This window comes from Akebia trifoliata, chromosome 2 (assembly GCF_017979445.1).
Source record: "Akebia trifoliata isolate Shusen 1 chromosome 2, ASM1797944v1, whole genome shotgun sequence".
In the NCBI taxonomy this organism is placed as follows: Eukaryota; Viridiplantae; Streptophyta; class Magnoliopsida; order Ranunculales; family Lardizabalaceae; genus Akebia; species Akebia trifoliata.
The window spans coordinates 12,993,746-13,007,547 of NC_141376.1; the positions used below are offsets into that span (position 1 = coordinate 12,993,746).

General features: G+C 34.2%; 1 protein-coding gene across 1 annotated transcript; it reads left to right on the forward strand.

The window, feature by feature from the left end:
• The first annotated feature begins 11,588 nt into the window (after positions 1–11,588).
• Positions 11,589–12,086, forward strand: LOC147409638 (RING-H2 finger protein ATL40-like). Its single transcript, XM_086418210.1, has one exon. The coding sequence runs from the start codon at positions 11,589–11,591 to the stop codon at positions 12,084–12,086; it is 498 nt and encodes a 165-aa protein (XP_086274336.1).
• The last annotated feature ends 1,716 nt before the right edge of the window (positions 12,087–13,802 follow it).

Consider the following 13,802-nt stretch of genomic DNA (forward strand, 5'->3'; position numbering starts at 1 on the left):
AGTGTGTGGTAAAACTTAGGGTGCTGAACGGGACCCATATATATATATATATATATATATATATATATATATATATATATATTATATATATATATATATATATATATATATATATATACATATACATATAGGATGGCGTTATTACGACCCCCTTTGCGACACACCATTTTGTCTTATATGGCCAAAAATGTTTGGAATGGACTGATTTTTTTGTGAGGATGATCTCTGTGATGAGGGGATCATCCTAACAAAAAATCATCCCATTCCAAAACTTGTAACCCCATCAAAATTGATTTACAAAAATTGGACGGTCTATAATTTTTCAACAAAAATTGGACGGTCTAGAAGTTTCATAATGAGCTGATTTTTGGCAAGGATGATCTCCTCACCATAGAGATCATCCTCACAAAAAATCAGCCCATTCCAAACATTTTTGCCCATATAAGACAAAACACGTTGTCGTAATGTGTGTTGAAATGGTTGTCGTTTGAACCTGACCCTATATATATAATTCCTCCTTCAAAATGTTCATAAATAAGGAAACCCTCCCTCGTATATACATGGGTCCCGTTCGACACCCAACATTTTGCCCAACATGTTTTGTCCTACATGGGTTAGAAGTTTTTGAATGGGCTGATTTTTTGTGAGAATGATTCCTTACCAACACCAAAAATCTGCCCATTCCAAAATTTCTAACCCCATCACAAATGGTTTACAAAAAATGGACGGTTCACGATTGTGGACATGGGAATTCCAACTCTTTGAAACATCTCTCCACTTTGGGAGATTTTGGACTCGTCACCATTCATTTTTCGGAAATGGATGTGAATGGTCACCCGAAGTTGTATTTTTTGAAAAATATGTCATTTTGACATTTTGATGACTCTCGTATAGATAGGGTACATGATCCAACCTTGATTCAAGGTAAGGGGGTCCATTTATGGAGTAGGGAAGGTGTTAGGTACCCTACTCCATCCACCATAGGTGGTAACCTCGGATTCGATCTTTTAAAATAAAAAAAGAAAAGAAAAATCGAAAAGAATCGATGTGTGCCCTCAAGTGTGAGAGGCTTTAATGTTAGTTCAAACCATTGAGGGCACCCTTATTGAAGAAGGGGCCCTTTGGTGATTTAAACCATTGTGGTGTGTGCAAATGTGTGGAGAAAGTGATAGTAGAAGAGAGGAGTTGGGGGGTGTTCTTTTATCCAAACCCACCTTGATTCAATCTTGATCTTCTTTGACCTTCAAAGATGTACCCCTTGACTTGATCTTGACTCACTTGAGAATGTAAAGGATTAAGTAGAGTTGAAAACTTTTAGAGAAGTGGGAGTGGAGTGTTAAGTATGGATATTAGGAGATAGTTGAGTATAGATGATTGAGATTAAGATAATATTTTTTAAATTTTCATTAGGGATTTGATATTGGATTTTTCATTAAGGATTGAGAGTTGAGAATGAGGGGGTTTTTATAGAATTTGAAAATTATTTTTAAGGGTAATATGAGGTGAAATTATGGAAAAAAATAGAATGGTGTGGGATTTAAGATAGGGGTGTATGTAAATTGATGGGGATTGAAGGGTATTTGTGTAAGAAGGTTAAATGGGTGAGTTTTGACCCAAATGGTTTAGATCCTACCCAATCCATTTGAGTAGAGTGTTTGGTGAGGTGAAATGATGGGTATTTAAGATGGTGGTTGTGATTAAGTGGTGTTTGGTTTAAGAGAATGAAGGATTTAAGTAGGTGGTTGATGATATTTTGGGAGGGTGAGGGAGATGATGCCATATGTCAAAGTGGGTAGAAATGAAGGGTTGAGAGGAGTTGATGGGAAAGGATAAGTGTTTGATTTAAGAGGATGGGTGTAGATTTAGGTTGTAGAGATGGATTTTGTAAGGAATGATGAGGGTAGATTAGGAGAGGGTGATGGTTGGGTAGTAGGGAGTGATGGTAGTAGGTTAGGAGGAGGTGTAGGTTGTAAGTATTTGATTTGAAAGAATGGATAGAATAGGTTAGGGGAAACGTGTAGGTTGGAGGTGTAGGTAGATGATATTTAAAGAGAAGTAATGTGATAGTTAATTGTTTAGAAAAATGTGATGGGAGTTGGTGGTTTGATAAGGGAGGTGAGAGGGGGTGATGACATGTGTCATACCTTGATGATGTTAGGTGATTGGTTGTGATGTTGGGCTTGGGTAGAGAATTGGACTTGGGTAATATGTTGGGTTGAATAATAATAGATTTGGGTTGAGTTGAATGGGTAGAATAAGAATGGATTTAGGTTGAATGGGTTGAATTGAATGGACTTGGGTAATGGGTAGAATAAGGATAGGTTTGGGTTTGTATTGGGTTGAGTTTAAGAATGTAGGAGGGTGATGAGATGTTTAGATCCATGGGCCACGTGAGTAGCCTTGAGCCGTTTCTTGAAAAATAATGACAGAATTAATTTGATTTTTGTAGGTTTGGACTTAGGAGCCCATTCCAATTTTTTTTAATTTTTGGGGAATTTTGCATCGAGAGCCCGGTCAAATTTGGGTGTCTACAATGATTTTTCAACTTATAAACATCAGGTTAGAAGTTTTGGAATGGGCTGATTTTTGGTAAGGATGATCTTCTCACCATATAGATCATCTTCACCAAAAATCAGCCCATTCCAAAACTTCTAACCCCTTTAGGACAAAACATGTTGGGCAGAATGTTGGGTGCTGAACATTTCCATATATTTATACATGATCCTCGACATCCACTTATCCATTGTGCTAGTATGCAAAAATCATGGCTTTTTTGTCACAATTCTTCTCCATTATCTACACAATAACTATTGTCCTTTTCTCTCTATTCTTTCATTAAGCATTCGGCTTAATCCAATCCTTCAATAAGATTGCAAGGAGGTCTCGTAAGTGTCCGATCACGGTACATATTTAGACTTGGTTGAAGCAAAACACCCAGCAATCCATTACAAGATCAAATAAAATCCAGGATTAATTGAATGTGTTGTTTGTATATCAACAATCGAAGTAGGAGAAGGGATCAGAGAGCTGCAATGTGGTCACTTGTTTCAAAAAAATTGTGTCGACAGTTGGATAGAGCGTGATTGGGCTACATGTCCATTGTGTCAGATGTTGGTCTTACCTGAAAAGATCAATCTCGAGCAAACCGAACAACAAAATAATGATGATGGGGATCTGTTTTTCTTGTTTTCTATATTTAATGGTAATTGTTTACATTAATTATTGTATTAGTCTATTTGAAATTTTAAGAATTTCACTGGTCTTTTAAAGTATAATTTTATTTAATATATTTAATTAAATTATAATTATAATAATTGAAGAGGAATTTCTGTAGATGGGTGCATCATTGTTATCTTCCCTTTAATTATAATTAATATAAGAATCCGATGTTAACAGAGACCATCCAACCGGATCATTATATTTATTTTTAGGTTCTAAATTTTTTTTTTATTTTTTTTTTTTTATGATGGGTGTCTGAACTTATGTCCAACTAAGGGGACCATAAGAGCCGGAGCCAAGGCATATGGGTCCTTCCCCCAGTCACGTGCAATGCCCGCACGACACATGTGCTGCGTAAGTGAGGATGTGCCCTTGCGGGTGGCCCTGAGGAAAGACTGCTCATACTGAATATCGAGGTTCTAAACTTAATTGGGCATATCATATTATGTAAATCAATAACTCAAATCGCCCTAAAAAATGAAGCATTTTCATTGATGTTGGAACTTTTGCATAATAACCAATGGTATATATCCAGCTATGGTAAATCCTCTTTGGATGTTAAATCCATCGATATAGAGGGAAAGCACTTAATAACAAAGGCTAAGGCTTGACGACACCTGGGAATCAAATTATTATGTCTATTTGGTTTTGTAGTTCATTCAAATTAAATGAGATTTCATTGTTAGAGGTGTTTTGATTTTAAAATGGTGGTTTATAAATTATTTCCACTTTAGAGCAAGAAGGACAAATGCAAAAAATTTCCAATGGGGTGCACATATCCAAATGACCTTCCCTTTTAGGTTATGCCTCTGTATTGACCCTTCTTTTTTCCACTCTTGCGAATCGAGTGACCCAACATTGATGACTCCACGTACAAATAATTAGCTGGAATTGTTGAGTTTTCAGAAATTGTTAAAATGATAGGAAAAAAATGTTTGAATCCAATGGTTAGAAATCATGGGAAAGATTTCAACTTTTCTAACATTTAGCCACCAACTTAGGACAACTCCAAGGGGAATATCCAAAAAAACCATTCATAATGGATAGTCATGTGTTTATGGATACTCATTTGGGATATCTAAGGGGTTTGCATTCCAAAAAAAATGGTTATAAAGATGGAGATGGATAGTGCATTAGAGACTCAATACATTTCAAAATCACTCTTCAAAATAGTAGTTGATGGGAATGAAGTCCTAAATGAATGCTGCGTTGGAGACATATTTTGGATTCAATTCAAAATTGTAATTGAGAGGGGATGGAGAGTGCATTGGTTCCTTTTATAAGTTACCCAACAACCATATCAAGAAGATGAAGATCAGATGTCAAGTGTGTGTGTCAATAGAATCTCTTTCTTTAGAATCCAACCAAAAATGTGATATAGTAGGTGCAGTGAGTACAAATGGTGGGTGCAAATAGTCTGACTTAAAGAATAATGACCATAAGTTTATTAGTTGACTTTTGGTAAAGAGCTTATCCAACCTAACCTTGAAACTATCCAATCACTTTTCCACCTCTTGAAATAGGCATTGTTGTGAAGTCAAAAACAAAACCAAAAAAAGTCTTTTATCTTATACTGAAGGCATTGTTTTTAATAGGTTGAAATGTAGGATAGAGATTGATTTTATGTGGTTGACAAATAAAAATGGGAGTGACTACTTGCAGCTCACCTACAACTCAATATACATTATAAAAAAAATTCTAAGCAAGCCAAATTGTATTAAAAAAGGGCAAAAATGGTTCCCAATTGAACTCCCTTAAAATGGTCCTTATTTTGAAAAAGAGATCTTCAAGATTCCAAGGTATCCTCATTTATTTTAAAGCATGCATAAGGAATATCGAATCTGCTTCAATTTGATTGCTTCGAATAATCTTCAGACCTTCGTATAAAGCCCAAAGCTCATTAGCACAGGGACCAGTAAATATACTGCAAACTTTGATAAAGTTGCCATGATAATGCACCCTGCCCCAGCGCCAACTAAATTTGATAAACAATATCCATCCAGATTTAATTTGGAATAGCTCTTGATTGATTTTACCACTTGATTTGAAGAATTTTGTGCCAGTTTCCAACCACAATGGGATTCATGTGAGTTACCTCTTCGAAGAGATCAAAAATATTTTTGATCACTTGTTCTATAGATCATATAACAACTTCAAAAATAGCATGATTTCTTGTAAGCAAAAGAAACCACGCTAAGATTAGATGAATGATTCTCCTAGGGTATTTATAAATTACTTAGCAAATACCCCTATCAACAATAAATTTCTCAAATTTATATCAAGATACATGAAACAAGATCGCAATTGATTTAATTGATTTCTAAAAAATAAAGATACAGATCTCAGTATTATCCTCTAGTTAATAGTCAAGTACAACCAAAATAGTGTGTGTAGCTTTCTCCTCTCCGGACTTCGCACTTGATTGGTTGAGAAGGATCTTTGGACTTGTGGACGATTGCTTAAACTGGTTGATCTTTCGTAGTGACTTTGTATAAATTTCTTCTCTTTGGGCTTTACGATTTATCAATTGAGAATGTGGTTCTTGATTCGTAGATGTTGTCTTAATACTTGATCTTCTTTAAAGATTTTCTAGAGTTTTTTCTCTTTGAACATCATGCTTGATCAATTGAGAAGAATTATTTGATTTCTGGAGAAGGGCTTTAAGGATTGATTTTCTTTAAAGGCTTGCTGTAGATGTTCTTATCTCCAGATTTCACAGTTAATCAACAGAGAAGGATTTCTTGGATTTCAGAAAATGGCTTTTATGATTGATCTTTTCTTATATCTAGATTCAAGTCTCGCTTGAATAATCTTACTTCATCTCTATAGGGGGGTTTGAGATCTTTTTCTTTAAAGAGAGAATTTTTATCTTTAAAGGGAAAATTATTCAGAGATGCTCCCAAATAAAGAAGGCTTTGGTATTTATAGATTTAAATATATTTAACTTTCCAAGTATGCCCTTAACTTGATAAGCTTTGATTAGTTGGTTTAATTAAAGGTTAAGTTCGTCAAATTCTAATTTTTAGAACACTATCAATTCTTAGTGGGTCAAACTCATTTATTTGATTTTAAGGCCCAATATTTAATGTGAATTACTTGGTATCATTTGGATCATGGATTTTATCTACGAAAACCCAAATTCAAGACTTAAAAAGGCCTTCTTTCCATTCAATAAGGCCCAATTTGAATTTCTGAACTCACTTATAGCTTTATTTTGATTTGTAAAGGCATTTTTAAAATTTTCATGCCTACAAATTCCCCCTCAAGGACGAGTTGTCATAAGCATAGTTGAAGATAATGAATCCTTGACAATGCTGATAGAAAGGTGATGCTTTAATGAAGATAAACATCCCTGATTTAGCTTCCCCTTTCAACCCAGGTTGAATATAGAGATGAATTCCTCTATCTCTTTTGCGTTTTTGGCAGGATTTACTTGGCTAACTGTGAGGATCTGATGAACACTGGCTATGAGGAAGTCGATGATAGAAATCAAACCAATATTGATGGTGATGCGTCATGAAAATGGTTTGATCACGATATTTCTCATTTAACTCCATCAAAACAATCCTATGTGGCCTATGTATTGGCTTTCGATTTTAGAAGTCCACTCATTCAATAATACTTCTTTTAGTTTTTCTTACTTCTTTCTCATGGGTAGCTCTAGGCATCTTATCTTTGGTTGCTTGTGAGGGTCATATGGGCTGAAGTAGCACATGGAAACGGGACAAGGCTTGAAAAGAACCAAAGCCCATTAAAGATGTCTTTGAGCCGGACTACTTTAACTCAACATTGGGTGTACAGTACGCGTCAGAAGTACGCAATTCGATCCCATAACTTCTCAACTTCAACGAAGCAAAGATTTCATATGAAATCTTTTTAGTCATGGAACCAATCAAAAGGGAATTTTAACTCGAGTCGTGAAAAAATGACTCGCCATGCGGCACACTCTATCGACTCACTGACGTAACAAGTTTGGAACCATAGATTTGTATGACTCGGTGTACACCAATGCACTTCCCCATAAAAAAGTGTCTCAAGGGAGCTGTGTATCCCGAGGTGAAAAGATGTACGGGTTCCATACTTGTCCTCGTCAGTGAGTCGATTGAGTATGCCACCTGGCAAGTCATTTTATCAGAACCCTTTTAACTCTACCCAAAATTAAGGTCACGCACATGATTTAAAGTTCCACATCTCAAGCAGCATATTACGGCCTTCAACATACACTCCGATAATATAAACAAAGTAAGGGCGATGACAATGAGTAGCGAAATCAATTAAAGGTTTCCTTCAAGAAATTATGGTGATAGAGTGTTTGAAGATTAAAGAATTTTGGGCAGTGAAATCAAGGTTTTCTTCAAGAAATGGCAACCCAGCTTAAAGAATTGCTTGAAGATGATAGATTTCTGAGCAGAAAAACTTATCAAAAAACTTGGCTGAATTTTTGAGTTGAATCATTTGAATTTCCGAGTTGACTCACAGCGGCACCTCTCAAAAGTTTCGTGACTAAATCCCATGAGAATCCAACCCGATTGGCTTGTTAGATTTTAGAGTAATTCAATGGGTTCCTAATACCATAGTACATAAAAGTTGACTGTGACTTCAATTTAACCTTGTATGTACTTATTTACATTAGAAGTTAGAACCCTTTGATCCCCAGAGGAGGTGTCCTAGAACTAGAACTTGACTTATTTTACAACTAGAACTCTATTATGAATAAATAATGGATGCTTGGTGTTGAAGTTGGAGTTGAAATTGGGACCACAATTAAGAAAAAGCTAAGTTGTGTTAGAGTTGGATTTTGAAATACACTTGCTTTAAGAGTATGAGACCAACAAAGCCTACCATTTTTTCAATGCATGGCATAAGAGATTGGATTGGGTAGAAGTCTTTGGCCACACGTTTTTGTTGGCACATGACACGTGAATTGATTTTTTGAAAATTGGACTCTCTTTTTTTAAATAAAATTGTGGCCCACAAGAGAAAATATTTTCTCTTGATTGGCCATTGTATAGGAAAATAATTGCGCAGCAATTTAAGTCGTACACATGTTCAAATCGATTAAGTGATATCAAACGTAGGTCAGCATACGAGCGTTGCCATTCGAGCAGAGCAGGTCAAAGTAGAGACCTCCCTAGCCTGACTGGAAGGGTAAGCACAGTATTAAATGAAATCAGGCCAACTAAGTAGTGCAGATCAGGTCATAAAATAATTGTAAGTCTAATACGTGCACATCAATCCCAGAGATCTTGGAGGAAATCTCTGCAAAATAGTACGATCAATCCAGAAGATCTTTGTTAGGTAAACAACTTTGTAAAGTCAGTAAATATCCCCGAATTGCCGTCCAAAAAAGGGGATATAATAAGTATTTTTAAAAGATAAACAATAATAAAATTCTCTCTTAACTCTATATATGAAGACGTGAACAATGATACGTAAATGAAATCTTCATTTTGAAGCCTGATTGGAGTTTGGTTTTGAGCGTTCCATCTCTAAATATAGAGATTTGAAGTCCCATTGTGATGAGCAAATGAAAAGAACATATAAAAGAAAACAAAAATTTAATGTGGTTCGGTCATTGTGACCTACGTCCACAAAAAGGATGATGAGTTTTTTATTATACTATGTTTCTCCCAAATCAATCATATAAATAGAGCAAATGGAAGATCTCAGAAGAATCAATTACAATAAGATATGATCAATTACAATAGAAAATACCATGAGAGGATATCAAGAAAAAGGAAAATGTCAACCATTAGTAGAACCTTCCATAAGGAACCCCTTACCTTTGGAAATTGCTATTTATAAACCTTGATTCTATCAATTACCCATCGACCTTATACATACCCTTTATAGACCTGGAATATTCCAACACAATCGAATCGCTCTTTGTAGTCCCTCTATCAATATGTCTAAAACTAAAGGTATATTTGGTAGCATTTATGAAGTTTGAAGTCTAATTTCTATCTTTTTAAATTTGAAATCTAGTTTTGGAAAAGTTGTTTGTTTATCATTTTTAAAATTTTCTAATTACGAGCAGAATTTTAAAACATAATGGTCATTTTGACAATATTACCCTTTTGTAATTTTAATAAATTATTAACTAAAAAATATAACATGTTATGCATAATGAAATTATCCATACATTTAATTTCGATTTCTAATAAATCAAACACCCTAAAAGTATTGTTTTTAAATTGAATTCATATTTAAGAAATTATATTCCAACAAGGTAATACTCAAATAATAAAAAATCATGCATTTTTCCAGTTGACTTGTAATCTGATCACGTAAAATGATCATGTCAACTGGTGCTTGCGATGAGAATATTTCATTATATCATGGTGGATCTTCTAACAGCTCAGAGTTTATTAGATTTTTGTATGGGAAATTTTCATTGAAGCAATAAAGAAAAAAAGTTGAAATGAACAAATAGGATTCAAACACACAAAAATACTCAAATAACTAAATACTTAAAATGCTACACATTTAACCACCTCCCTCAAAATTATCAAAAAATAACTTCTAAACTCCTTGAAAAAATTTCATTAAAAAAGATAAAATCTGTCATATCCTAATTATTCTACCTAATCATTTTTTTGTCTATAGTAAAAAATATAGACGACATTCAAAAATAATTTTTAATGTGCAAACACTATCCAAGTGGATTGAGATGTGAACTATCTAATCACCTCTTCCTCATCTATGGAATAAATAATTCTGAGTTATTCCTAGAATAGACACTAATATCCTATGGTTTTAAAAATCGTTCAAGACCAAGATGACTACCTTAATAATCTCAATCATTTTTTCTTGAAACACCCAAATCAGCAAAACATAAACCCAATACACTCAAAAAACTTTAAAGATTTTTAAATTACATATATGAAACATATGATGTTAGAATAAAAAGAGATGTCCATTAATGGATGAAAGTGGTAGATCAAAGATAGAGAGAGATTTTACTGTATTAGAGTGAAAAATATAAGATTTTCGAACACATAACGAGAGAAAGGAGAGAAATCTTGGCAATACTATTGTAGAAGATGAAAATGTAAAAGAGAAATGAGTGGTAGAAAAGTTAAAAATAAAGATTTTAGGATTTGTACAAAGAAGAGATAAGTGATATAAATCAGTGTTTTGAAGAGGGTATTTTAGGAATAAAAAATAAATTCAGAATTCAGAAGTTTCATCCAACATCCCCACATCGCTTAACCAAAACTTCTAAATTTTGATTTTTAATTCTGAATTCTAAAGTAAAACAAACTGCAATAAAACTTCTGAAGTCTGAATTTTAAAGGTGAACCACCTCCCTTCAGACTTTAGAAGTGTTACCAAACACACACTATGGAAATCACCTTTCATAAATGCAGATTAAGTCTTTGACACACCTAGGCATAGTAACTAAGTTCAGACTTGATAAATGTTCAGCGGTGGATCAATTTAATTAATTCAGATAAATTGGGAGAAGTTTCGCCAAAAAGTCTAACAAAATTTTGGAGATTACACAAAATATGTTTTTGAGTTTCATACTTATGCACATCATCTTCAAGTTTTCTAAAAATCATATCTTCTTCTTATTGTTTGAAAAACAATTGAAGGTGAAGCCTGTATGAGGATTAATTCGTCCAGGGCCACTCGCGAGTGTGCACCCTCACTTACTTGGTGTGTATGATGTGTGGGTGTTGCACGTGGCCCGGGACTAGTCCTTGGACAAGGCCATGGTCTATGGATTGGGCAAAGCCCATAGACGGGCCCGGTCCGCTGTCTATAAGGATACCTGATTATAAAAAAACAAAAAACAAACAATTGAAGATGAAGAGTAAAAATGTTACCATTTTTCATGTTTAATTGAAGAATATGTTACCATTTTTCATGTTAATTGAAGAATCGTCTGTTAATTCGTCAACTCGTTGATTTAATCATGTCTAATCTCTAATTTAGAGAATTTTATGAATTCAAAGAATGTTGTGACTAAGACGCAATGAGAGAAGATTGAGAAAGCAAGATTGGGTATCTAAGATATTTTCTGAATCCATGACCTTGACTTTTATTCCAGGCTCCAAATTAATGGTCTTGACTTTAATTCCAGGGACGAAGACCTAATTTTGCATTTATTCATAGTGGATTAACCAAGTTTCCAACTTTTATGGGTGTGATTTATATTTTATAATCATGAAAAAGAAACACGGAATCCAATCGTTAAAACATGAAATCGGACTATTGAATATTTGGAATTCGATGGCCAAGATTGTGTATTTGTTTATGAGTTTCTTTTCATAAGAGTCAAACAATCCCCCTCATATACCTCTCTCTATATATATATCGTCCTCGCCGTCCACTTCTCCAGTTTGTGCTTGTTTTCAAGAAACATGGCTTCCTTGTCACAATTCTTCTCTAGTATCTACACAATAATTATCCTCCTCTTCTCTCTATTTCTTCATGATGTAGTCAGCTTAGTCCGATTCTTCAAGAGGATTGCGTGGAGGTATCGTAAGCATCCGATCGCAGGTACATATCTAGACTTGGTTGAAGCAAAGCACCCAACAATCCATTATAAGATCGAATCAAAGCTGGAATTAATCGAATGCGCCGTTTGCTTATCAAATATTGAAGAAGGGGAAGAGATCAGGGAGTTGCAATGCCAACACTTGTTTCACAAAGATTGTGTCGATAGTTGGATAAAGAACGATTGGGCCAAGTGTCCATTGTGCCGGATGTCTGTCTTACCGGAAAAGATCATGATGGAGCACCGTCGTCGTCATAATCGCTACTTGCAAATCCAGCCACAAAATGATGGAAATGATGAGCAGCTGATTTTCTTCTTATCTGCTGTTGATGATGGTAATTTACATAGATTCTTGTGTTAGTCTATTTGGAATTTGAAAGTTTCCATAGTGTTTTTTAATGTAATTGTATTTAGTATATATATGTTAAGTAAAAGTAATTATAATGATTTGAGGAGGATGAATATAGATTATTACATGTTTGCAATCTATCCTTCCAATAAATAAAAAAACTGTATCATCAAGGGGTTTGCTCCCTATTGTCGGGCATTCGGTACTAGATGACCCCGTGAATTATCATGTTGTGCGTTGGGAAACTTCCGTTGATACGTTACCATACTGTGTGTTGAATATGAAGAAATTTCGATTTCGGCTCATTATTCATTTTAATTCCCAAAACTTGAAAATTCACATTGCATGTTTTTCAAAGTGACAACCTCGTTAGTTTAAAGTAGCCAGATCACTGCGAACCCACGAGATCACCTCTTTTACAATCAGTGAGATTATTATCAATTAAAAAAAAAAAAAAAAATCAGCGATCACTACTTTAAACTAGGGCAATCGCCACTTTGAAAAACAAGCAATCTTCCCCCTTTTATTTTGGGAATGAAAATGAAACAATTAGTCGGAATGGGAATTTTGTCAATAGTTGATCGTGTTTTGGGAAATTAATTTCTCAACTTCTATGGGATTGGGCCATGCAATAATAAGGATTAGTAGCATTTCAACGTGTTTGGCATATCTGCGTTGTCAAAAAATATAAAAAAATATTCATTAATCAATCAAAGATGGGCCATCTATGTGAGCGTCGAACCCGATCATCATATAGATATCTAGGTTTCATCGGAAACTGGCCTATTTTTATTTCGGAGCATGGCTGGTAAGTTGATCTCAGATGATGCAGAGTAGGGGTATCAAATAGGTTGGGCCCAAGCTTATCATTAGATAATTTTAAATTTATCTCATCAGACTATAAAAATTCAGGCTAACACCAATCAAACTCTAACTAAACAAATATAGAGTCCCAATATTTTTATAATACCCATCAGTATTATCTTTTAAACAATATATATAATTAAAAGCGGCCAAAAAAATACTTGTATCCAATGGATAGAAATTACTGGCAGAATTTCAACTTTTCTAACATTTAGCCAACTTGGTATATTGTATAAGATACCCATTTGGAATATAGTGAGCTTCCTTCCAATTTCCTAATTATTAAACTAATCCATCCAAACTAAAATCTCCATAATATGCTACCACTCTCCAATTTTTTCTTATTTAATATTCCAAATGGGTTATTCTCTGATGACATTCCTTACATGGACAAGTGTACAGGAGATTAAAATAAAATGACCTAAATACCCTTATTTTTAATTTCTAGTTAAAATTTTATTTATTTATTTATTATTTTTATTTTTATATAAAATAGGTCATATTCATGTTGTCAATCTCAAAGATAAACTATTTATAATATATTCAACTTCGTCAATATATCATAGAATTAAAACCCTTGATTTTTTCATCTAAAATTTCACTAACTGAATATTTTTCTAAATTCTATCTTGCTTTTGAGGTATGAAGGGTGGAGGTAGAATCATAAGACTGAAGAAGATGAGAGTAAAAAAAAATAATCAAGAGGTTGAAGATGACTAGTCTTTGAGTGGTAGAAAAATTAAGGATTATGGGCTGAGGGAGGTTGAAGAGGAGCTTTTCGGATCAATTTCGCTATGAGTCATGATAACTGCATGTGATTAGGATATGCCGATGACATGGTAAGGACACAGAACCATAGATCTT